This window comes from Lotus japonicus, chromosome 1, assembly GCF_012489685.1.
Source record: "Lotus japonicus ecotype B-129 chromosome 1, LjGifu_v1.2".
NCBI classification, from domain to species: Eukaryota; Viridiplantae; Streptophyta; class Magnoliopsida; order Fabales; family Fabaceae; genus Lotus; species Lotus japonicus.
Genome location: NC_080041.1, coordinates 91160501 through 91183639, shown reverse-complemented (window position 1 = coordinate 91183639; position 23139 = coordinate 91160501). Strand labels below are relative to the sequence as shown.

At 35.6% G+C, this 23139-nt stretch overlaps 4 protein-coding genes across 6 annotated transcripts; 3 read left to right on the top strand and 1 right to left on the bottom strand.

Annotated features, from left to right (window-relative positions):
• Positions 1–1160: 1160 nt before the first annotated feature.
• On the top strand, positions 1161–4040 carry LOC130727718 (uncharacterized). Of its 2 annotated transcripts, none has more exons than XM_057578944.1 (4): positions 1161–1821; positions 2818–2966; positions 3054–3191; positions 3463–4040. In XM_057578944.1, exons 1-4 carry the CDS (start codon positions 1404–1406, stop codon positions 3793–3795), a joined length of 1038 nt encoding a protein of 345 aa, XP_057434927.1. In that variant the 5' UTR covers positions 1161–1403; the 3' UTR covers positions 3796–4040. The 2 variants fall into 2 exon arrangements, with proteins under 2 accessions (XP_057434927.1, XP_057434926.1); XM_057578943.1 differs by having other exon boundaries at positions 1170–1821; positions 2818–2962; positions 3050–3191.
• A 1204-nt stretch (positions 4041–5244) lies between these two features.
• On the bottom strand, positions 5245–7180 carry LOC130727717 (protein BRASSINAZOLE-RESISTANT 1). Its single transcript, XM_057578942.1, has 2 exons — positions 6798–7180; positions 5245–6282 (listed from the first exon to the last, which is right to left on the bottom strand). The coding sequence occupies exons 1-2, from the start codon at positions 7035–7037 to the stop codon at positions 5563–5565; spliced, it is 960 nt and encodes a 319-aa protein (XP_057434925.1). The 5' UTR covers positions 7038–7180; the 3' UTR covers positions 5245–5562.
• Positions 7181–11679: 4499 nt separating this feature from the next.
• Positions 11680–15059, top strand: LOC130727715 (uncharacterized). 2 transcript variants are annotated; one of them, XM_057578941.1, is made up of 6 exons: positions 11680–12110; positions 13165–13291; positions 13703–13842; positions 13975–14034; positions 14135–14203; positions 14653–15059. In XM_057578941.1, the coding sequence occupies exons 1-6, from the start codon at positions 11895–11897 to the stop codon at positions 14728–14730; spliced, it is 690 nt and encodes a 229-aa protein (XP_057434924.1). In that variant the 5' UTR covers positions 11680–11894; the 3' UTR covers positions 14731–15059. The 2 variants fall into 2 exon arrangements, with proteins under 2 accessions (XP_057434924.1, XP_057434923.1); XM_057578940.1 differs by having other exon boundaries at positions 11682–12110; positions 13972–14034.
• A 4114-nt stretch (positions 15060–19173) lies between these two features.
• On the top strand, positions 19174–19461 carry LOC130711785 (extensin-like). The gene has a single exon (XM_057561526.1). It carries the CDS (start codon positions 19174–19176, stop codon positions 19459–19461), a length of 288 nt encoding a protein of 95 aa, XP_057417509.1.
• Positions 19462–23139: the final 3678 nt, after the last annotated feature.

The following is a 23139-nucleotide window of genomic DNA, read 5'->3' as shown; positions in this document are numbered from 1 at the left end:
ACTCTTCAACTCTAAGAAACCAACATAATCTCGTTTAGTTTCATCACGACCTATTAGCTGATAATATTATAAGTCTGATTGTTGAAAATATTATTTTAGTATAATTTAACCCGTTAGCTTATAAGTTTGATAACTTCTTTACAGATAAATTTATTAACAAACGTAAAACTCTTGTTGTGAAACGGGTCTTTAAACAGGCTGCCAGGCCAAGCCAGGCTTTCGGAAGGCCCAGACCAGGCTCGAAAAAAAAGCCTTTGATAGGCCATAGGCCAGGCTCAGGCCTTAAGATTTTTAAACAGGCTAAGCCTATTTAAGCAAAGCCTACCTAGGCCTAGCCTATTCCCACCCCTAATTATCATAACAAAATTACTTGACATCTCATATTCAGATCACTGAGAAAGCTTCTTTCTCTGTGAGATTCTTAGTGGTTCACTATGGATATGTTTAGTAGTTCCTCTTGTGAGCTTTCATGTTGTTATTTACTAATAAAGGTTGTCTTTTTGAAGACTTGATGGACCATACTTTTAATTCCAAATCTCACTTGAATAGTAACATCACTAACTTTTTATCCAAGATTGGCATGCCTTTATGTGATTTACATTGTTAAGTAATGCCTTTATGCCATTTACATACCTAAATTATAGCTGACCTTTAATTCGTTAGCTCCCTTGTATAACATTTGTGGCAGCGAGGCGAAGAGTAATTGATTCAAAGATAATCTCCTTATAATGCTTATTGGTGAAGAAAAAAAAAAGCACGTTAAGAAAACTTATGTTATTATCGTGAGTCCGATCGTCTAATCAAAATGTTACATTTTTATTTAGCTTACATGTCAATGCTCATAGTCAACTAATCATCATGTTTTACAAAAAATTATGGACCATTTCTTCTAATATGTATATAGGCATTGAATGGATGCTCATGAAACTAGTCTTCACAACATGACAATGACTTTGTTTTTGGTCAATAACAAGACAATGACTTGAAGGGTTTTTTGTTTTTATTTTGGGCCGTCCAGAAGGATTAAAAGGGAAGGCCCGGCCCATATGTTGGAGCGAGAATTCTGGAATGATGTAGATGGACATGGTCGTTGATGGGTAGAATGGTGACATAGCCGTTGGTTACCGAACACCATTACATGGTGGTGGCCTTTGCTTTTGTCTTTGGATTCTTTTCCTTAACGGTAACCAACTCTCCAAACACACCAACACAACATTCACTCACACACACCCAATTCTTAACGTTTACCCAACACAACACATCAACAAGTGTGTGTGCCTCTGACTCTGACCCTTTGCCTACGCTTTCTTTTCTCCTACCCCATTTTCCTTCCCTATATTTCAGCCAAACCAAACACCGAAAACAAAGACAGTGAACTAAAACTTGCATTTCAAATACCGAAAATGCCCGCAGTTCACTCTTTCTCTAAACCGGCTGCTGAACCGCGAACCGGAATCGAAGAGGCCGCGAAACGCAAGAAGGAGAAGGAGAACCTGCAGAAAAATCCGCAACAACAACAACAACAACAACGTCTGAGAAAGCAGGTAGTGCAGGAAATCTCTGACTCCATTGTTGTACGATGTAACAACGTGTCTTTGGACAGCACGTGCTCCTCGGATTCATGTTCCAGTAAGTCCATGTCGGTCAAAAAAGTCAACTCAACAACAAAGACCTCAAATGCAAGTGCAACTAGTAGGAGGAGGAACGCGAGGTGCACTGGGTTTAAGCCGGCGAGGGTTGTGCCGGATGCAGCTGCAGTGTCTCCGCCTTCCAACGCCTCAGCACCGCCCAAGAAGTGTGATTGGATCACACCTAATTCCGGTAATTGGGCCTGCACCGTATCTTTTTTTTTTTATGTCTGAACTCTGAAGTCTAAACCACTCACCTCTCACCGCTGCCATGATTTTTTAATGTGAATCGATGCCTCTAAAAAATTGTACTATTAAATACTATTTAATCTTAGGTATTTTTCTTTTATTAAATTACACTTTGTGCCTTTTTCATGAATTTACATTTTGGCTTTTGGTTTGGTGTTCATGGCCCTATTGGAGGAGCTTATTTTCATATTGACTAAAGGTATCTCAAAGTCACTAGCTCAGCGTATGGTCCTGTTTAGAAAAGCTTATTTGATCCTGATCGTATAAGCGCTTATGTCAATGTTTGGGAGAGCTTATGTAAACAACTTATCATAAATTGTTTTGAGCTTATGTAAAAAATTTACCATAAGTTGTTTTGAGCTTATTCAACAAATAGCTTATGAACAAACGCTTATGTCATAAGAGATCATCGTTTGAAAAAGCTTATTTGAGCTTATCTGATAGCATAAGCGCTTATGTGAGTGTTTGGTGGCCATAAGTTGTTTTGAGCTTAGCTTATTTTCGATTTATTTCAATAAAAAATTTAAAATAGCTTATGAATAAGCGCTTATGTTATAAGCGCGACCATAAGCGCTTAATTAAGCTATTTTTCCATTAGGCGAGCTTATCTCACATCATAACATAAAAAGTTATATAAATAGCTTATAATACTTATAAATTGTTTTGAGCTTATGCATATGCTATTTTCTTCTCATTTCAATTAGTTTCTTAACTTAGCTTAAAAATAATGGGTATGTTTATTGACATAAATGCTCAATTAACCAGTTTAGCCAAATGCATATATCTAGATTTTTTTGGTTCGTAATTTCCAATATAGTAATATACTCTATTTATGGGATGGGATTGGAAACTTCATTTTTGGCAAAGGATGCTGCCAATGTGCATATTACCCCACTGGATAGGATTGCCTCACTGAGAAATGCTATTTCATTCTTTACAGACCCACTGTATAGTGCTTTCCATGATGAAGAATGGGGTGTTCCAGTCGTCCATGATGATAGAAAGCTATTTGAGCTTCTAGTCTTCTCACAAGCATTAGCAGAACACACTTGGCCATCAATTCTTAGCCACAGAGACATGTTCAGGCATGTCCATCTCTAAATCTACTAATAGTTTTTTAAAAGCATGACACTTAACATGTTATTTGACTATGATTATTTGATATCTTATAGGAAGCTTTTTGAAAACTTTGCTCCATCGTCAATTGCTCAGTTTACTGAGAAGGAGTTGCTAACACCGAAAATAAACGGCAAGCCATTGTTATCAGAACCAAAGCTCCGCGCCATTGTCGAAAATGCTAAACAATTACTTAAGGTAGCTTCAAAACTAATGCTGTGTTGAAACCCTTTACAATTAATTTTGAGACCGGAATCAATTCTCGGGAGAAGCTTCTATAAATAGCTTCTCACGAGTCTCATAATTGATTATGATGAAAGAAAATATGATCCAAACATGCTAATAATATGTTTAAATTTATGTGAGTTGAAATTTGAAGATAGGAAAAAATTGAAAATAACCTTGATTGGGTCAACCGCCAACATAAATGCATTCCAAACTCACATGGCCATGATTTTTCCTTTTACAGGTCCAGCAGGAGTTTGGTTCATTCAGCAATTATTGCTGGAGATTTGTTAGCCACAAACCAATAAGAAATGAATTTCGGTATGGACGACAAGTACCTGTGAAGACTCCAAAAGCAGAACTCATTAGCAAGGACATGATGCGGAGGGGTTTCCAATGTGTGGGACCAACGGTAGTTTATTCATTCATGCAAGTAGCAGGACTCGTAAATGATCACCTAGTAACATGTTTCAGGTTCCATGAATGCAGCAATGTGACTCTCAAAAACGAATTCAAAACAGAGGTTAAGGAGAAAAAGGTAGAAAATGAAACTGTGAATTTGACAAAGATTCAGTGACTCAACTGGAGGAGAGGTTCCAAGACATGGGGTCTCCATTGTGCTACTATCTCTTAATATACTTTAGGCTACAAGCTCATTGTTTCTTAATCTGTGTGTATGTTAATGCCACCTAACCTAACCATAAAATAATAGGTCTTATCTTGTTCTTTGAAGCTCCCACGTGAAGCTGCATGTTTCTTTTGGGACACTTATTGTTAAGTTGCTGTTTCTCTATTCTGTAATACATTTCCCACTTTATCATACATCATGTACAATTGTTAATGCTTCCATGTCCCATTGTTTTTATGATGTTACACTTTTTTTGGAAGAGTAGCATGAACATGATACTAGTGTTAGTATGACGAGTTCATAGCCTATTCAATAAGAGAGGAGGGCTGTTGGAGCCTCCATATTCAAGAGGGTTTTTTTGGACATGTGCCTAGTGTCCTTTGTCTTTTCTTGATGCTTTTCATGGCTTTCCTCAGCCAATTTTCTAGCCTCTCCACGTCCCATACAAAGGCTGAGAATAAATTGCTTTAAAATATAATCTTTTTTTATTCTAAGATAAGTTAAATAAAATACTGCAAAATCCAGAAATGGTCAGTAGTGATGACTTGTCATAATTCTATCTAAAATTATACTATTTGGAAATTGGGCTTTGTGCTTCTGACAGAAAAATTCTATTGGAATCCATTATTGCAGACAGGATCCGACTGCATTGTTTTACTAAACAGAAATTCCTGAACATTTTAAATTGGTCTGTTTCAACTAGTAGGCATTTTACATTCCAGAACATTTTGAAATATTCAGGGACATTTTGCTACCCAACCCCCACAGTTCAATCTTATCATTATTAAGCACTTTAAGCTGGTAGACCTTATCAATTATCATCAAAGCTTCTTCACCCTAGCAGCTTTGAGGGTTTGTGACCTTACCCTGCCTCAAAGCTTGGGGTTGAGTTGTGTAAATTCTCAACCTGCCAATGTCACTACCAAGCCAAGCTCAACACTGAACATGTGCATTTAATGTACAATTGAGCTATTGGCCGATCAGTCATTCTCAGAAGACTAGCACAGCTTTGCTATACTAGGGTGAGGTTAGTTTTCAGACCCACTAAGGCACTAACCTTACCTAGGACTGCCCTATCATGAATCATGACAGCCAACGAAACCTGGATTAAAACAATCATGGTTAATAACCCAGATGATTGTACAATCCCCAGCTATTAGTACTCCTCCTCCCTGGATCACCACTGTCACTATCACTACACTCATAATTAGGCAATCAAGGAGCAAGGATCATAGTTCAAGTTGGCGGCATAAAGGCTGCCCAAACCCAGAATTCAGGGATCCTCATCACTGCCCTCTCTAAAATTAGCCTATGATTGAATCATACTAGCTTGTTCTTGTGAAACCTTTGTGTGAACAAATGGAAAGGAAGCAACAAAAATAACAAAGTCAATGGAAGTAATTCTAATGATCAAATAATAACAATCTCAGTCATTTTTTTAGATGTTTAAAATCCTTCCAATTTGAAGTAATTTTAATATATAAGAAAGAAAAAAGAGATAAATGAGAGTTTGGACATAATTTTGAACATAAAATTCTCATCACATCTGATATATCTCCATTCGAATTATAAATACTAGCTGCTTCAACCCAGAGAGCTGAACGAAGGTATCCGTTACGCTGTGGAGTGTTTGAACCCTTCAATTGAATGGACAATCTTCGGGCATCAAACTCACTCACACATAACTCCCATGGAGAGATTCTGGAAGCAGGCTACCTAACTAGGCGCCTTCCCGCTTCCAAGAGTGAGCTCCAAATCATCCAACCCCACCTCATGAATCCTCTCCCCAACCCAAGGCTTCACCTGTACCCCAAAATCTGCCTCTGAACTTCTCATCTCTTGATCCCTGCTATCAGGCATGTTTTGCTGCTGCCTCATCACAGGTTTAATAAAGTTAAAAGTTGGAGACATTTGCATCCCAGATGGAGGAGAAGGTGCGAAGGGCGCGAACGCTTGGAAGTTCAACCACTGACCAGACTCAACAGTGGAGGAGTCAGACTCATCACATTCGGGTATAGTAGGCGGGGTATAAAGGTGTCGGTGCGAGGGGCTAGCAGGAGCAGAAGCAGCAAACAGAGGATGATTGAAGGATGCTGCTGCCATGGATGCCTTGGCAATTGAGTCCCATGTAGGAATTGGTTTCGGATTGTTCCTCGAGGTCGGGGAAGACAGGGGTGGCGTCACAGGGGCACTGTTTGATATTCTCAAAGGAGGTAGAGACGCCGGAAACACATTCCTCATGTATGGATAGAGGTTGCTGGCATCCAAACGAGAAGGGCTTGGAAATGACGAAGAGGTGGGGCTAACTTGGTAGGAAGGGATTGGGCTGGGAAATGATGATGAAAGAGGACTTGGATTTTGTGAAGAGAATGGGGTGTTTCTGGTGGAGGTTCCTGCACCGTCACCTGCACCTCCTCCTGCTGCTGCATTAGATCCCTATTCACAAATAATCAATCATCAGATCAAAACCCTAAAACATATACAACAATCATCAAAGATGCTTAATCAATTCTTAGCAAGTTTCACTTCCTGATTCCAACATTTCTAGCATCTTTGGAGATTACAATTGATTCTGAGCCAAAAGCAATTATGAGTAGAAACTTCTGCTTCAAAATTCCAGAATTGATTGAAAACAAAATTGATTCAAACATGTTAATCATGCTCAAATTGCATGTAGCAGCATTAATTGGACTAAACAACAATTGATTCAGTCCTTTCTTCTCATCTCTCTCTTGAACAGAATCAACACAAGAAACAACGATTAATCATGTAAGAAATCAACTAATTAAGCTAATTGGAGCTAGAATCAAGAAACCAGATCGATCCAGTGAAAACAGAAACTACACAATTATAGGAAGATTTGAATCGAACAGTGAATGCTAATCAAAATGCAAAACGAGATCTCCACGAACATCAAACAACACACAAGTTTGAAGGAAGAAGAAAGGTACCTTGCGATAGGTGGTGCCATCTTCTTCAACAGTCCAACCAGCTTCAGCACAGAGAGCCTTCAGAACCTCGTTGTTGTCACAGTGCTTAGGCAAGTTGTAATTCCCCTGAGCCCTAAGCCCGGTGTAAATCTTCGCCGCGATGGCTCTCCGACGCCGCTCCCTCCTCCGGTTATTCTCCCTCTCCCTCCACGACGGCTTCCGCCGATTCGTCGCCGCCGAAGTTGCTCCGTCCGAAGGCATTACGGTGTGCGCGCGTCGCACCTGATCGAAACACGAGAAATGCGCTTCTTCTTCTTCTACTTCGTCCTCTTCTGGTTCTGCTTCTCTGTTCTCTGTTCTGTTTTAGTCCTCACTTTTTCTTCTAGAGGATTCAGAATTGAATTAGCAGAAGAAATAGATGAGAGCTGGTTTTACGGTTGTTATAACATGTGATCAGCCTGACAGAATCTTCAGTGGACACTCATCATCATCACCGTTGATATGGTAACGTGTGTGGTTGATTCATCAAGGAAGCGAGTGTGGTATGAGAGAAAGCATGGAGAGTGGGATTTGCCGCGTGGTGACCTTGCATAACATGTGGACTGCCTTCTGATCACCTAATTATTAGTCTGTGTGGGCCCCATGTGTCCACTCGCCTTGACAACGCATGTTCGCTCTGTTGGTAAGGACATATGTCTTACTCTCGAAAGGTTGCGTGTTTGATGAATATTGTGTTGGTGAATGATTTGTCAGTATCTCTGTGATCATCGACCTATGGTTTCGGTGGCATGTCATGAAACCGAAATTCATCCAAAATGTTTAGTAATTATTCATGGGGAAAAAGAGAACGCGATTTTCGATGGGGTGGAGGAATATATATGGAGGGAGGAAACGCTTTTGCTTTGTGTTTTGTTTGGTTTGGGAGCTTTATCTTTTTACAGCTTCTCTTTTTTTTTTCAAAGCTTTAATAATGAGTCAAAAATTTCAAGCTGAAAAGGTGTTGGTTGCGTTTGCGGACAAATTGAATACGCGCCATCAGGTGTCACGTTATGTTTCAGACTGTAATGCAATGCAGGGTGATGGATGGTGGGGGAGACCCGAACCGGGTTCCGCGTGAACGAGTTTGGCCATAGGCATGAATATGATGATGTGATTGATGTCCACTAAAACTGGTACCGTTTCATACTTAATACACAACACAACATCTTAGGAAAATGTGAGTTTTAAAAAAGAAAATGAAGTGCCTTACTTAAGCAAATACAGTAAATTACTCAACCTAAAGCCTTGTGTAAATAGAAATTCGTTAATTAGCTGTGATTGGATGTCACTATAACTCACATACTTTGTGATGTTCAAGAAAAAAAATCGGTGCTTGCTATGAACGGGGGTGGGGCCATGGTCACCCCAAGATTTTGGAAGTTTTTGCCAAAAATTAGTTGCTGTTCTGATTATTGCTTGAACCATGTACGTGCCTGTTTGGATACCCAACCTCAACCAGCTTTCACCCAACTGAACTCCTACCCTCCTTTCACGTTTGATGCTTAGGAATGTGTGTTTTTATCTTGGAACGTGTGCTAACATGGTTTGAACGGAAAAACAAACACACACTACATATCTCTAAGCTACTAGCAAGATCAGTTTTTCTTTTTTTACATGGAATGGCCAAGCCCCTACTAGCAAAATCTTATAATTTTAGTTCATGTTTGGATATAGTAACAAATTAATAGAAACAATTTTTCTTAATTTTTGTTCAATGTAATTTCGACATTCGACTTAATTCCTATTGTATATCCAAACACGCACATCATTTATTTAATCTCGATTATCCCTTGACAAAATCTTAACTTCGCCGCTGTTATTATGGACTATAAGTCTTTGGAAAATGTATAATTTAGTGGCGTAGAAAATTTATATATTGATTGATTTACCTTTTGAAGTATGAAAATAAGAAAATAACACATTTTGAAACACTTTTAATTGAAATAAAAAATAGTTTATTGGAAAAAAATTAACTTGAAGTGTTGGTCTTGTAGCAAGCAAATTAGATCCTCTAAAGGTGAGGTTATAAGATCAAATCCTAGAAAAATCATATGTTCAAGAGGACAACAGCCACACAATTTTTCTCATTGTTGTCAATCTCTAGAGATATTTCTTAACCTCTTACGAGATTACGATATCAGGTACTAAAAATGAGGCTAGCAATGGGTAATAACAATTTTTTCATATCTCAAGTGATCTCTGTAGATATATTTTAATCTCTTGTAATATCGTGACATTACCACGAGATTACGAGATTAGCTTACTTGGTCTGAAATATAAAAAAATGAGTAGTACAATGGCATTTCATACATTTACCCACCAATTTAAGGTTTTTACCAAAATCAATCCTCATTCTTGCATTCACCGCTACTGTTCATTCCACTCACATGACTTTTAGTGGCCAATTTGTTCTTGTCTTACATTTATCATAATTTTTATTGATATTTTGTTAATTTGTTATGACTTACGTACCTTAGATTTTGATATTTGATAATTTTATGTATAGCTTTAATTGTCATTGTTGGATGATTTAGATAATTTTTAGTACTATTGGTGTGAATTCATCATTATTATGGCATTAAAAGTATTATTTTTACCTGAGGTAATCTTATGAGATTACGTTACGATATTATGTTACGAGATTATCTTCCCTCCACGAGAGTAGGTAATCTCTAGAGATTGACAACCTTGGTTTTTCTAACATTTTTTCATTCTTAAAGACAAAAAAAAAATATTCAACCACTTACATGCAATTAGTAATTAATTTACGCAACAATTTTGAATATATACGAATAATAACTTATATAGGTTATCAATTGATCATTAATTAATTTAACCCTCATACTTACTACTAATTTTTTTATAGGCAATGTATATTGATAAGAAATACAATGGGTATTTCAACCCAATACAAGTATAGTAGAACAAGCGGGGACAATACTGATAAATCACTCCACCTCAATGGATGACCGACAATAGAAAAATGCATCATTAAAACCTCATACTTACTACTAATGCATAATTAAGTAAACTACTGCTAATAATTTATCCCTTAATAAATACTAATTAATTAGCTCATTAATAGAAAATAACATTTTCCAAGTTATATCAATAGGCAACTAATGACTAATGATAACTGTTCAAAACAAAAAAATTACTAATGATAATTGAAATGAAACAAAACTCGACATTTTATTGCAAGAAGCATGGTACAATTAGTTAAATTTACATTTATATTAGTAATGAAATAGTTCATGCATAATTAAGTAATTTTATTCCGTTAAATTGAGGTTAATTGGTCTTTCTTGAGATCTTGCTGTTGCTCTGATTCGGTCTCTAATTCTGTATTGATATGTATTGTAATGGGTGGCTAAAAGGTTATGTTGCCCTCATTTTCAATTTCATTACGATCATGATCAATATAATACCAAGTAGCAGGACATATGTGCTCGATCTCCTTGAGTTTCTACTTTATATGCTCTTTGTTGTTGACATTTCATGTTCATGTCTCACAAAATCAAAAGGCTGGATTAGCCACAACCGACAAGGTTTATCTTGTGATCCATGGCTCATGTTACTCCTTTATGGCGGGAAAATAATATAGTCAATGTGATAAGGCGGGAGATGGAAGGAGGAGAAAGAAAAACAATATGCAACTAACTTTATTATTGAATGAATAAAATATAATTATCTACTTCCTTAAATATATTTGCTTGACATTGACAGTGTCAATTGGAAGGAAGATAAGAGTGTTTTGTTTGGATATACCCGGAGTTAGAAAGAGAAAAAGAAAAAAACAAATAAAAATGAGCTATTTTTAGATAATTTGAATTAAAGTGAAATTTTTGAAATAATTTTTTAAAAAATATATTAACACCCACATCGTCATAAGTAGCAAGAGCATCAGCAACATTCGCCGCCAAATGTGGAAGTTTCACAGAAGGAGCTGCTAGCGCCATTTGTGTCCTTCTTTGGAGGGCCTTACGACCTGTTGGTGCCAAAATCCTATTATGGTCACATTGTGGTTGTCATATGACACTTGACGCTATACCCAAATGATAAAATATCGGTGGGTCAAATGATTATTAAATGCATGAGTCGTGGAAAGAAGTTGGAGGACATTGAGTACGAGCACCCCTAAATACAACAAGTGGTTGAGAGATCCGAACTCACCTTATTGATAGATTGGATTCCTCCATGGGGGACAATGGTATTTTGTCTGCATTCGTGGATTTGCACTCAATGATTTCATCCTTCTACATGCCCTTCAGTGAGATGACAATCACACTAGCTAGATGGTGTGGGTCGCTTTTCTCACTATCGAGTATCACTCGAGGGGAGGCTATGGATAGTTCGCTTCAGTACATAGGTGTCTCCCCAACACAAGCTCCCGTTGAGACAAAATATACATGTCCACTTCACATGGCTGTATGATGGATGGTGGTTGATGCAAAAAATATTTAATTTACAATGATTATGGGTGTGAATAATTAATTTACATTTGATGTAATAATTTTTTAATTTTTTTTTTTGAATTTGATGTAATAATTTTTGAATTGTGAATTGTTTGGCTAATAGAATTGGAGGGGAGAGTTCAAAACTGAAAACCAGACCCGCAGGTGGTATTACTATTACATCATGTTCACAGTACTACCATAATAAATGATTTCAAAATTTCACATATATTATTTATTTTGGCGGAAATATGGTAGACAGCACACACTATTTCAATTTTCTTTATAATTAAGAAAACACGAAAGAAAACAGAGTTACATGATGAAACAGCCCCACCCTCTCTCACTGACGTGTCACTCCCTCATTGGCCCATTCCCTCTCGTCGGGATTCATACCAACACACCAATAAACGAAACCAGTCACTCTCACACTCATCTCCCTCTTCCCCTTCTCTCTCCATCTCTGTGTGTGTTTTCTCCCCGCAGAATTCCCCAATTCTCTCCACTCTCCTCTCTCAATTTCCCTCTCAAACCCCCACATTCATCACCAGCAATGCACGATCTTCAAGACGAATGCAATTTCATCATTTGATTTTACAGCTTCGGTTCATTCTGAATTCGAAAAATGCTTGTTGAAGCAGCAATGGAAAGTTCCGTCAATGGTGGTGGTGCCTTCTCCCAGTTACACCAGAGCTGCGGAGATAGCAGCGAGGAGGAGCTTTCCGTCCTCCCTCGCCACACCAAGGTGGTTGTTACCGGCAATAACCGTACCAAATCGGTCCTCGTTGGTCTCCAAGGAGTCGTTAAGAAAGCCGTTGGACTCGGTGGTTGGCATTGGCTGGTAATTTCCTCTCCGCCATCAAAATGCCTCTGCTAATTCTCAATTCAATTCTGCTCATTCTAATTTTGGGTTTTTATTTTTTTTGAATTTGCATTTTCATGAAATCAAGTGATTCAAATTTCAAAGCAATGTCAATTTTGGTATTTTATTTTATTTTATTTATTTCTGTTTTTATTAATCAAATTTAATTGCTTTGAAGCCCCTATCGATTCAGGGTTTCCAATTTTCGAACCAGGGTTTTACTTTTAATCTGTGTTCTAAACCCTACTTCATGATTTCTTATCCATAATCATTCATTATTAATTTGGATTCTGAAATCAATGTTGTGGTTTCAATAGATTTTGTTGCTTTAAATGGGTTTTGGGTTTCAATTTTGTATCACTACTTGTGGTTTTACTTTTACCCATTGCATGTCTTGCTTCATTTCTGGATCTGGTGTTTCATTAGGTGCTCTGTGAAGAGCATTGTTTGTTGTTTGGTTTCAATCATCGATGGAAGCAAATTAGAATGATCTTTGCTATGGGTTGGTGCTGGTAATTTTTTGTTTGAGCTCTGAATTGAGTGTTTTATGCCCTTTTTGGCATTGTTTCCTATTTTGACTAAAGCTGATTTCTTTGTAACAACCCAGATTTCTTTTGGGATTGTTGCATGTTTTCCTCTCCAGTGATAAATTACATGCATGTTTTGATTATGTTTAGGTTTTAATGATATGTGTATTGATACTGTAATTGAATTGCATAGAATTTCACTCCTGTTGTGGATAAGAAGCTTATCTTTGTGTTACTTCAATCAGAATCTGTAATATTCAAGTTTTAAAGGTTTAATTATGATATGTCTTTTATTTTCCAACCAATTCTCCTGTCTACCATTTTTTTAATCTGTGTATTCTGAAATTATTTATTAATTATTATACAAACTTGTTTGGGGGTTTTCTTTTGGGAGATTTGGATTTGAATTATGTTTTGCTAATGAACTTTGATTACTTGAAACTAGGTTTGAATTTGTTGTTGGATAGACCATTATTTATAAATGTTATTGGTATTAAAAAATGCAGGTTCTTACGAATGGAATTGAAGTGAAGCTGCAGAGGAATGCTCTTAGTGTGATTGAAGCACCCACTGGCAATGAGGAAGATGATGATCTTGAATTTGAAAATGTGCAATGGAATGGATCAGATATGGGTGAGCCTACACTTCACCGCTTCGAACTTTCCTGAATACTAACTGACATTGATATTGTGTGATCCTGTGTTTTATCTTCATACAATCTCAATAAAGACTGGCAAACTGGTTTACTATTTTGTTTTCTCCTGGAATTTTATATATGATTGTGTAATTGTTGCTGGGAAGGTAGGGATATATTGGAATACTGAGATATTTTACTATTATTTAATTAATTTTTGTTTTGGCTTCCATGTCCGTGGGTTTCCAAAGTGATAGAAGTTGGTAACATTGGATCCATTGTGTCTTCTTCCCCTTTTGCTTTTGCCACCATATCTCTAAAAGTTTTGGTGTCTTACTTCTTTAATGTTTATTGACCCCACCACTATTTCAATCTTTTGCTTATTTTGTGTGTTATCTTTGATTTCTCAGCATCGGACGACACACAGAAGACCCATAAATCGAGGCACAGAATGAATAGATCATTGGGATCATCTCACAAGACCATGAGTAGGTCCTTCTCTGGTGATTCACAGTCTAAGGGGTCCGTTACTATGACTCATGGGTCCATGGTATATCAACTTTACTCTTGTTTTTGTTCTTTTCTTTTTTGTAATTTATTTCCCCATCCCACTGACAATAATTTATTCCTTATTGATAGATATTTTAATTATTTACATTATTTTTAAAATATTGTGTAGAAGGTTGACTTGAGCAAACTTGAAATGGCTGCTTTGTGGAGATATTGGCGACATTTTAATCTAGTAAATTCCTAAAACTTATCGTTTGGTTACAATTTTAAGATGCTTATAGCAGTATGTGAGTGTGTTGAAAGTTGTACTTATTTCTAAAATGTGTTTGTAGGTGGATGCCATCCCAAATCCATCAAAAGAGCAGCTAGTAGACGGTGTTCAGAGGCATTTCATGTCTCAGGTATTTGTTTGTCTCAACTAGTTATTGTTGAAATGGAGCAATTTTTGTGCGAGCACACGAATTTGTTATAATAACATTAAAGTAATTTAAGGAATGATTCTGTTGTCTTCTTTAGTTGTTATCTTAATATATCTATGTTTCATTAGTGTATTAGTGTTGTTGTCATGCTATAATTGTTCCATTGAAATACATGAAGTTTTCTGTAGTGGTGAACCTTATTATATCTGGTCCCAATCTCTTCTGCTAAGTAAACTTATTTATCAGACTCTCTATACTATGTTCATGGCAAAGCACTAAAATCTGCCTAAATGATGAGGCATTGCTTTTAAATGTGAATAGTGATGTATGTGTGTGTGTATATATGCTCAATAGCTTAAAGAAGTTTGATGTGGAACTTGGAAAATTTATTTGGCTATTACTAATATCATCTGAAATTGTGTCTCGTGAAGCAAATCGACGAGTTGCAGGTCATCATGGGGTTTGTCCAAGCTGCAAAGAGGCTCAAGAGTACGACTGTATGCAAATGAGATGGAGTGAAGCTAAAAATGATGATATTTTGTTATATTTTCTATGCTAACCAAGATAATGTATCTAGTATCCACTTCCCTTAGTATATGTAACATAACTATCAGTGATTTGTATCTTCCTGATATAGTAGTAGGTTAGTTGTTGGAGGTTATAGACTATAGAGCTCCTTACTCTTTTGTAGATATATGTGACCTTGTGACTGGAACGTTAGGGAAGAAGTCTCCATGGCTTTCTTTTCTAAGCTTGATCATTCAAGTATCACTGACCCGGGAAGTGGGTTTTCAGAGACCTTAGTCTTAATGTGTATATATATTTTAGTTTCTCCCAATTTTAGTTTCTACCACCACCCCATTAAGTGAATGGGTTAGTTCTGATTTCTAAATCATCTTACAGAGACCGGTCAAGACTTTTAGCAGTTGATTTTTTACTTCTCTGTATTTGTTTTTATATTTTCACTCTTTTATAGGATAATAGCATACACGTAATCCATATAACTTGTTTGGTTTGTTTCTAAATAAACGTTTGGAGCAATTTAAATGTGAACATGTCCTGTGTGAAATACTCTTTTTCTTTTGTTCGATCAAAATACCCTTTTGTTTCAAAACTGGAAATGGATAACCAATCTGACAATGAACATCAACGGATCTTTAAATTTAATAAAGCACTTGTACTTTCACTCCTTTTTTTCATTTGGGAGAGAATCTGCCCTACTTTTTTAAGCTCATATTTTCTTTCTACTTTTTACAAAAAAAATTCAGTTTTTCTCTCCGTTTTTTTTCAATAGTTTTTTTTTTTTTAAATCTTTCTCTTCACTCTTCAGCCTCATCTAATCCAACAAAGCTGATTCTTCTTTTGCCCAAAAAAGAGCGTTGTGGAGAAAATACAGACAAGGACAAGTGATATCCAAATGCAATGGCCAGAGCACGAATTGAGAAGATAGCTTCCTCTAAATTTGCATTTACAGATTTGTACTAAATGCAAAGCCTCTGTGTCAGCCTTCACATGATTTTAAATTCAAATTTTAAAAATGTTGATGGAAACAAATGACACTTTATTTTTCTTGTACATCAGGTGAGAGTTAGAACTCAGAACTAATAGTATGTCAACACTACCAAAGTCAGTCTTATCTATGACAATTAATGTTTTTTTTTCTATAGATGATTTAGTTCTACTAAAAAATGTATGATTATAAAATATGTTGTGGAGATTTTAATGTGTTGATTAAAAAATTAATTGTGGAGATTTTAATAACCTTATAATTTATCACAAATATGTATGCATTGCATTACAAACTCAGACACTCACTTTCTATTGGAATCTTATTCTTGTATTTTATCCTCTAAAATGCACATTCACATTTTAGAGGAGACAAATGCATTGAGAATTGGACACTTGTCCGCATGTTTAAAAGACATAATTAACTACCAATTATGGTGGACTTGGTTGTTACTGGAATATACTACTGCTTAACATAATAATCAGCTATGAAGTTGAATGATTTTTTTTTTTTTATAAGCAAGTTGAATGAATGTAAATAGGGTAGAAAGAATTCAAATTCATGCGAGCTAGTTCAATCTGGTGGTAGGGATGAGTGGTGGGACTAGTAAGCTGACACATTATCTGATCTTCTTCCTCCTTCTTAATGAAAAATATCCATCCCTGATTGGTCACACTCATCAACCCCAACTGAGTCAATATCGAAGGATTTTCGGATCAAAACGGGGCCCATTGAAATATGCAAAGACAAGTAGCCATAGACTTGTTTGAACATGCTTGAACTCACTCCAGTTTCCGCACACAGTGGTGGAGCTAAAATACAAGGCTTGATGAAATAATTATTTTGCCATTACAAAAAAGAAGTAAACAACTACTATAGTAAGTTAGTAACTACTATAGTTTTTTTGAACAAAAAACTACTATAGTTATTTTGTTATAATAGAAAAACAAAAGTTATTTTGTTATTGAATCAAATTGATAACCTTGAAAGACAATAATAAAGTCCCCGAATGCTAGCTCAAGTGGTAAGAGCTATGAGGCATGTAGGTTGGGTGGGGGAGGTCCACAAATCAATTTCTGACGGGTGCAATTTATCTATTTGATGTACCAAAAAGACAATAGTAAAATGTGTTTGGGTAAATGAAGTGATTATATTAATAAGCACATATTTATAAATTTATTTTAAACTTGTTAAAATAAGTTTAAATTAATATGTACTGCTTTTCCTTTTTCTATTGGAAAGATCAATACTTCAACTATTTTTTTTTCTCAACAGCTACTTCAGCACTAATGCATCTAACCGATGCTAACCGTAGATGACAACATGAGTCTCGTGAGGCCCATAATCGAAGGATTTGTAATGCATTTGGGTCAAAAGCCCAATTTCATCCGCCTATGATCGCTTCCTTTATTAGGCTCTTTCAAAATAAAGTTTAGTATATAAATCTATAAAACTCAACACTTAGGCAATGTGTGACTATGAACTTTTGAAATACTTACATGTTCGTAACATACAATGATGTTATGTTGCATGTTTCTTAATCCATGTGCTGACTGTTTGAACCCTCGCATTTGCGAAAAGATTCACCCCTATATACAATGGTAACCCTAGCCTATCGCGTAACTGCTCCGTTCCACGTGGCTACAAGTGTCGGGTGCATGGGGAATGCACTTTCACGCCTTGAATTATTCAAAGATACAAAATATCTAAGCTACAATAGTCTTCGGCAACCCACATGACAAATAAGCCATTCATGTTGACGTAAATTGCTCATTAATCGGACTAATCTGGTCAAATCGCCCAAGAGGGTGTTGATTGAAGAGGAACAATCGAACTTCGACGAGGAAGTGGTTGGGGTGAGCTTTGAGAGGAAGGGTGAAGGGTTCTAAGGTCGTCCATCGTTGTCAAGCTCGTGAGGGGTCCCTACAAAGACACTTTGATGCCTAAGTTAGTGGCTTGTAAAGTTTGGAAATTTCTCTAAGACTTGTGATAAGAAGTGTGTACCTATTTCATGTTTGAGTCTAGTCTTTTATACTTGTGAGAGTATTGGAGGGGTCTCGAGGATTGCAATTAGTGTCTGGTATTAAGGTGAATTATATTTGTGGAGCTTCCGGCTATCCTCAAATATTTGATGGTTGAGGGTTTCTCGTGAATGAGACTTGGGTCTTAAGCTCCACGACTACGCATGTTGCTGAGTTGAGGAGCTCGTGATGGCACACGGTAAAGTGACATAGGAGCCTTGAATGCTTATAGAAATCATAGGGGAAATGGTCCTACAAGCCCCTTTGATGGTAACAATGATCAGAGAGGGTGTTCGTCCTAGAGAGGGTCTTGGTAATTAACGAGGTTGTGGTCGTGATAAACACGATCACTTAAGGTGAGGTTGTCAGAGGGTTGATTGAGTCCACTCCTAGAACAATGATGATTGACTAGATCTCCCACTTTAGGAGAATAGGTCCAACTTCTTATTAAATATATACTAATTATATTATCGACAGCCTTAGCGTTAGTAAAAACCGTTAGTAAAGCAGTGGTTGTTTAAACTATCAGTAATGTAATGATAGTTAAACTCGTTGGTAATTTATTGATAGTATTCTAAAGTAGTTGGTAATATCATGAGCGATTCAAATACTAATAGACTTTGGTGTTTAATGTGGTACCTTAAACCAAATTAATAAGACGAGTCAAGTACTAATTGATTTTTGGTTGCTATTAAACTCTTATCATATAAGTCAGACTTTCAATTAAGGTGACGATTGATGTACATCCAAATAGTATATACAGACACATATGGACACCCTTTTTTATCTCTCTATCTCTTTCTTCCAATTCCATCACATTTATCACTTATGTCTCATCTTGCCCTATCTCTCTAGTGGTCTACACTCACCCTTTAAGTGTTTACCCACCAAACATACTAACATCGAAGTCAATGCTAATGAGTGTCTAAAGTCCAAAAGTCAATGGTTTAATCAAGAATGGAAATAAAATAGTCTTTAATAGTAAATAATTTGTCCTAAAATTGTGGAAGCAGGTTAGAAAGTTGAGCAGAAAGAGGACCAAGGTCTGTGTGTAAGTGGGGACAGGGAGCGGTGGAAGCACTTAGACACAGTAAATCTCCGGTGAAAAATTCAACAACTTCCTGCTCAAAAAGAGAAAGAAGCAAGACACGCCAAAAAAGTTTGGTGGTGGGTTGGTACTACTTTCTTTGACATTCATCATTACTCTGTTTTTCTTTCTCCTTGGCACCAACAAAGCCAAAAACAGAGTAAGTGCATTATTAACTAACCCAATCCACTTTAATATAGGTTAGTTAATTGAGTTATAGTTGAAACTTGAAAGGAATGCACTGTTAATCACCACTTTTGATCTCTATAAGTATGAAGTATCATCTTCGTCTGTAATTCATTGTAAGTGTGGTGTAACAATTTGTGAACAAAAAAAGATGAGTAGGTTTCAAATGTGGATTGTGTTTCTGTTGGCATTGTTATTCTCCAATTCATGTGCTCTTGTCTACTCCTCCAACCCCACCACGAGCTCTTCTTCTAAGCGGTGGACACCACCACCACCACCTGGGTGCCACCAGCATGCACCTCCAAAACATAGGCATGTTAAGGCTCCACCACCACCGTCTTTTTCATCGGCGTTCTACTTCTTCTCTCCACCACCACCTAGTCCTCCTTATTCTCCTAAAACTCCAAGGTCTTTGCTCCGAACACCACCACCAAGGTGATTAATATCGCTTACTCATTCTCAACAGGCAAATGAATAGCTCAAAGCACTTCAGAATTCAGATTATTTTGCATTTTGTAATGTGTTGAGAGTAACCTGTACTATTTTTCTCTTCCACTGCCACTCTTCTCAGAGTAACCTTTTCTGTACGTACTAGCAAAAACATTACCCAGTAATGTGGTGCTAATTGTTATTGGTTTGTCCTTTTTTCCCTCAAAGTGTTTTGTTTTTGTTATGTATCTATCGATTTTGCCACACCCTAAATGTAGTGGACAAACGTTTTTTTTTTTTTTGAAATTAACACCTCAAATATCCGCACTAATATAGTTATATAGTATATGTCTAATGTATGTTGTGACTTGTGAGGATATATGCATGTTTGACAAACGTTTTCCCTAAATAAGTGGACCTTTTTTAAAACAATTGATTTTTTTTCATAGAAGCTTAAATGGTCCACAGCAAATAAAACAGCTAATTAAGGGCCAAAGGTGTTTGCCAATTATTGAATCCATATCTTGGTCCACTTAATTAATGCCCCCCATTTACATATAAATTCTCAGTCTGGCCCAAGAGGGCATGATAAAACATATGGTGGTGAAAATTCCGTGATTACTTTTGTATATTTATTTTTTTTTCTTTTTGTTTTTTGTGCACCCTATTTGTTATTTGTTCTCAAGTCATTGTGTTCGTGTATTGTGGATGAGAAAAACTCCCCTAAGAGAGTTAACAGTATCATAATGTGGATGTTTCCAATTCAAACATGATGATCTCCCGTAAAAAAATGCTTGTAAGCACAAAAAAAGAAGTTATTGTGCACGCTATTGATATGGGCCTAAAAATAAACAATATCCTTTCCATTAGCCATGAAAAGTTTACACATGGGCCAAGCTCGTCTTAGCGGTATTGAAGAATTTAAGTGGTTATACTTGGCCAAAAACAAGTGGTTATACTTCGACAAAACAAAAAAGAATATAAGGGGTGTACATAATAATTTACTAAAAAATAATTTGTTAAAAAATACATAATATATCATAAGTTATGATTTAAGAAAAAAATACTAGGTGGAGGAATCAAATTATGCTTGAATATGGCATACATAAAACTAAAGAGCACCTAATTGGTACTAGTATGATAGATTTAATTTGTAAAAAAAGAAAGAGCAGCATTCAACAAATCAATTTTTGACAAGAATGTATGTGAATGGATTAATCGATTACGAAGTGCATATCCATACCTAGTTTGTGCAGATAATTTTCCTATACCATTTGACACATTTTTGTAAAAAAATAAAATAAAATCCTAATCAGGCCAGCACATTCCTATTTTACCGGGGTCAAATTTTGGTTAGATAATATATCTATGGAAAAATGTGGGTCAACATTATCGATTATCCTTCCAAAGATTTGGTACATGTTACTAGTAGTTAGGTAGGTCCAATCTCTCACTTTAATTTGGTCGCATCGAAAACCTTGTTAACTAAGGAGTAAAATCCACGTTCCTACCCTGGATCTATTTGTGTTCTAGGTAAACTCCCACCAGATATCACAACTTGACCATCTTGTTTGTCTTGTTTAGAATTTCATCATCACTAATCAACATTATGGGGTTGTAGGAATCAATTAAATATATATATCTTGAGTTTTTTATACATATATATATATATATAATCATGTTTAGTTATATGTGTTAATGACTTGAATGGTCCAAAACATGTCGCATATCTCTTTGTATTGTATGTCTTAATTGTTTCGTACGCATAATATTTTATATAGTCAATGTACTGAATCATTGTATATTGTGTTGGGTCGGATTTAGATAAACCATGAACCATAATATTTTTGGAGCCGCCTGCATGTGAAAATATAGTCATGCATTATTAATGTTATCGTTGAAAATGGCAGCTATGGAGTCTCTAGTTTAAATATCCATAGAAGTAAAACAACACTTCCCTTCGCTGCAACGCCAAATGTTTTTTCTTTCCATCGTAATACTACAAAGCATTTTCCATTTTTAAAAGATGGAAAAAACCTACCAATTCACTCGTTTTCAATCATTAAATTAGTTAAAGAAGAGATATATACAAGCTTCAGAATTACAAGCTCGGTGACACAAATCTCATGTGTCGCCGGTGTCACGAATATAATGATGTACACTAATCAGTACTCTCAATAATAAGGATAAGGAGGATCAATTATTTCAATTTTCAAAGGCTCAAAGCAATTGATGAGTGTTCTATATTTTGAAATAAATGTCCTTTTCATATTTGCAAATTGTGTATGTTGCTGCTAAACTACTCTATAGGTATTAGTTTTTGTGTTTGTTGGTTCTGATAATTGCCCATGACAAAATAATAGTTTAATTAACTGACCAACTGTCATCATCTCATATTGTTTGCAAGATAAGCCACCAAAGTTTGAAAAAGTAAAAGCACGGAGAAATATTAATGTCATTGATACTTACTACAAGTTTGTCTAACAAGGATTGCAGATTTGCAGTCACGGTATCTTGTTTTGAATATGAAATCCCACATTTTTCCTTTTTTGTTTATGGTGCTTTCTCATTGAGTTGAAATTTTGGACTCTTCTCTGAACTTTTGTTGTTTAAAAGCATTTTTTTACCTCCATATTTGGTTAGAATTTTGAAAATCATATGTTAATCAAGATAATGTGTTTTAAAGAAAAGATAATTATTAGACGCATACATGTGTTAGGTGCCAATTAAAAAAGTTTTGCAAATTGGGTAGTATATTATCATTACTGATAGAGAATAGTTGACAAACCTGTGGACATCGACACTAATAATATGGTCTGGTACAAGTAGGTTGGAAAAATAGAGACAAAAATAAAAGCTAAATTTTATAAATTAAATAATAATCAAAAGTAGCATAATTAATTATCATAAACATATCAATAAAGATAACTAGCAAGTTTTCCATGCACGGTACTTCAATCTTGTAGATATAAAAATTAACTTGAAGATGTAAATTTTAAAAAATAAATGTAAATTTTTTAAATTATTTTTATTTGTAGAGAATTGATTTAATATCTATTTTTTAGGTCAAAATTGATTTAATATCTAATGGTGTTGGTCGCAGCGGTAAAAAATGATGGTTTGAACATCTGAGGTCGAAAGTTCAATCCTTAAGATTACGCACTATAAGAATGCCTTAAGCCTTTACCACACCAAATCAAATTAGATTTGATTATCTGATGAGGGTACATCTGATTAAAAAAAAGAGAGAATTCATTCAATTATAATCTATAAATAATAAATCTCTCAATTTATTGAATATTGATCCGTGAAAATTTTTTAAGCATTTATTAGTGGAATACTCATTTAAAAAGTAATTGATACTAATAATTTTGATTGATTCAATATCTTTTTAAAAAGTAGTTAAAATTGATTGTACTGAAGAAATTTTTGGTTTGATTAAAGATTTTATTTAAGAATAAGATACTCTCTTTGTAATTATTATTTGTAATTATTATTATATGATGATATCCAGCAAAATCTGTACAAAATTTATTTCCTAATAAAGGCTAAACCAAAAGTACTTCAAAGGATGATAAAATCTTCAATAGACTTTTTGTACAAATAATAAATACTATATATTATTTTTTCTGCATATTGAAGAAAAAAAAACCAAAAATGGTTAAAAAGACATGTTGTTGTCCACCCA

What these genes read in the sequence shown, in the direction of transcription:
- LOC130711785 (XM_057561526.1), top strand. Translation starts at nt 19,174, where the DNA reads ATGAGTAGGTTTCAAATGTGGATTGTGTTTCTGTTGGCATTGTTATTC.
- LOC130727718 (XM_057578944.1), top strand. Translation starts at nt 1,404, where the DNA reads ATGCCCGCAGTTCACTCTTTCTCTAAACCGGCTGCTGAACCGCGAACC. An exon ending in TTGGATCACACCTAATTCCG is followed by an intron (nt 1,822 to 2,817) that starts GTAATTGGGCCT and finishes CATTCTTTACAG; the next exon opens with ACCCACTGTATAGTGCTTTC. An exon ending in ACAGAGACATGTTCAGGCAT is followed by an intron (nt 2,967 to 3,053) that starts GTCCATCTCTAA and finishes TCTTATAGGAAG; the next exon opens with CTTTTTGAAAACTTTGCTCC.
- LOC130727715 (XM_057578940.1), top strand. Translation starts at nt 11,895, where the DNA reads ATGCTTGTTGAAGCAGCAATGGAAAGTTCCGTCAATGGTGGTGGTGCC. An exon ending in TCGGTGGTTGGCATTGGCTG is followed by an intron (nt 12,111 to 13,164) that starts GTAATTTCCTCT and finishes TAAAAAATGCAG; the next exon opens with GTTCTTACGAATGGAATTGA. An exon ending in ATTGGCGACATTTTAATCTA is followed by an intron (nt 14,035 to 14,134) that starts GTAAATTCCTAA and finishes ATGTGTTTGTAG; the next exon opens with GTGGATGCCATCCCAAATCC.
- LOC130727717 (XM_057578942.1), bottom strand. Translation starts at nt 7,037, where the DNA reads ATGCCTTCGGACGGAGCAACTTCGGCGGCGACGAATCGGCGGAAGCCG. An exon ending in ATGGCACCACCTATCGCAAG is followed by an intron (nt 6,283 to 6,797) that starts GTACCTTTCTTC and finishes ATTTGTGAATAG; the next exon opens with GGATCTAATGCAGCAGCAGG.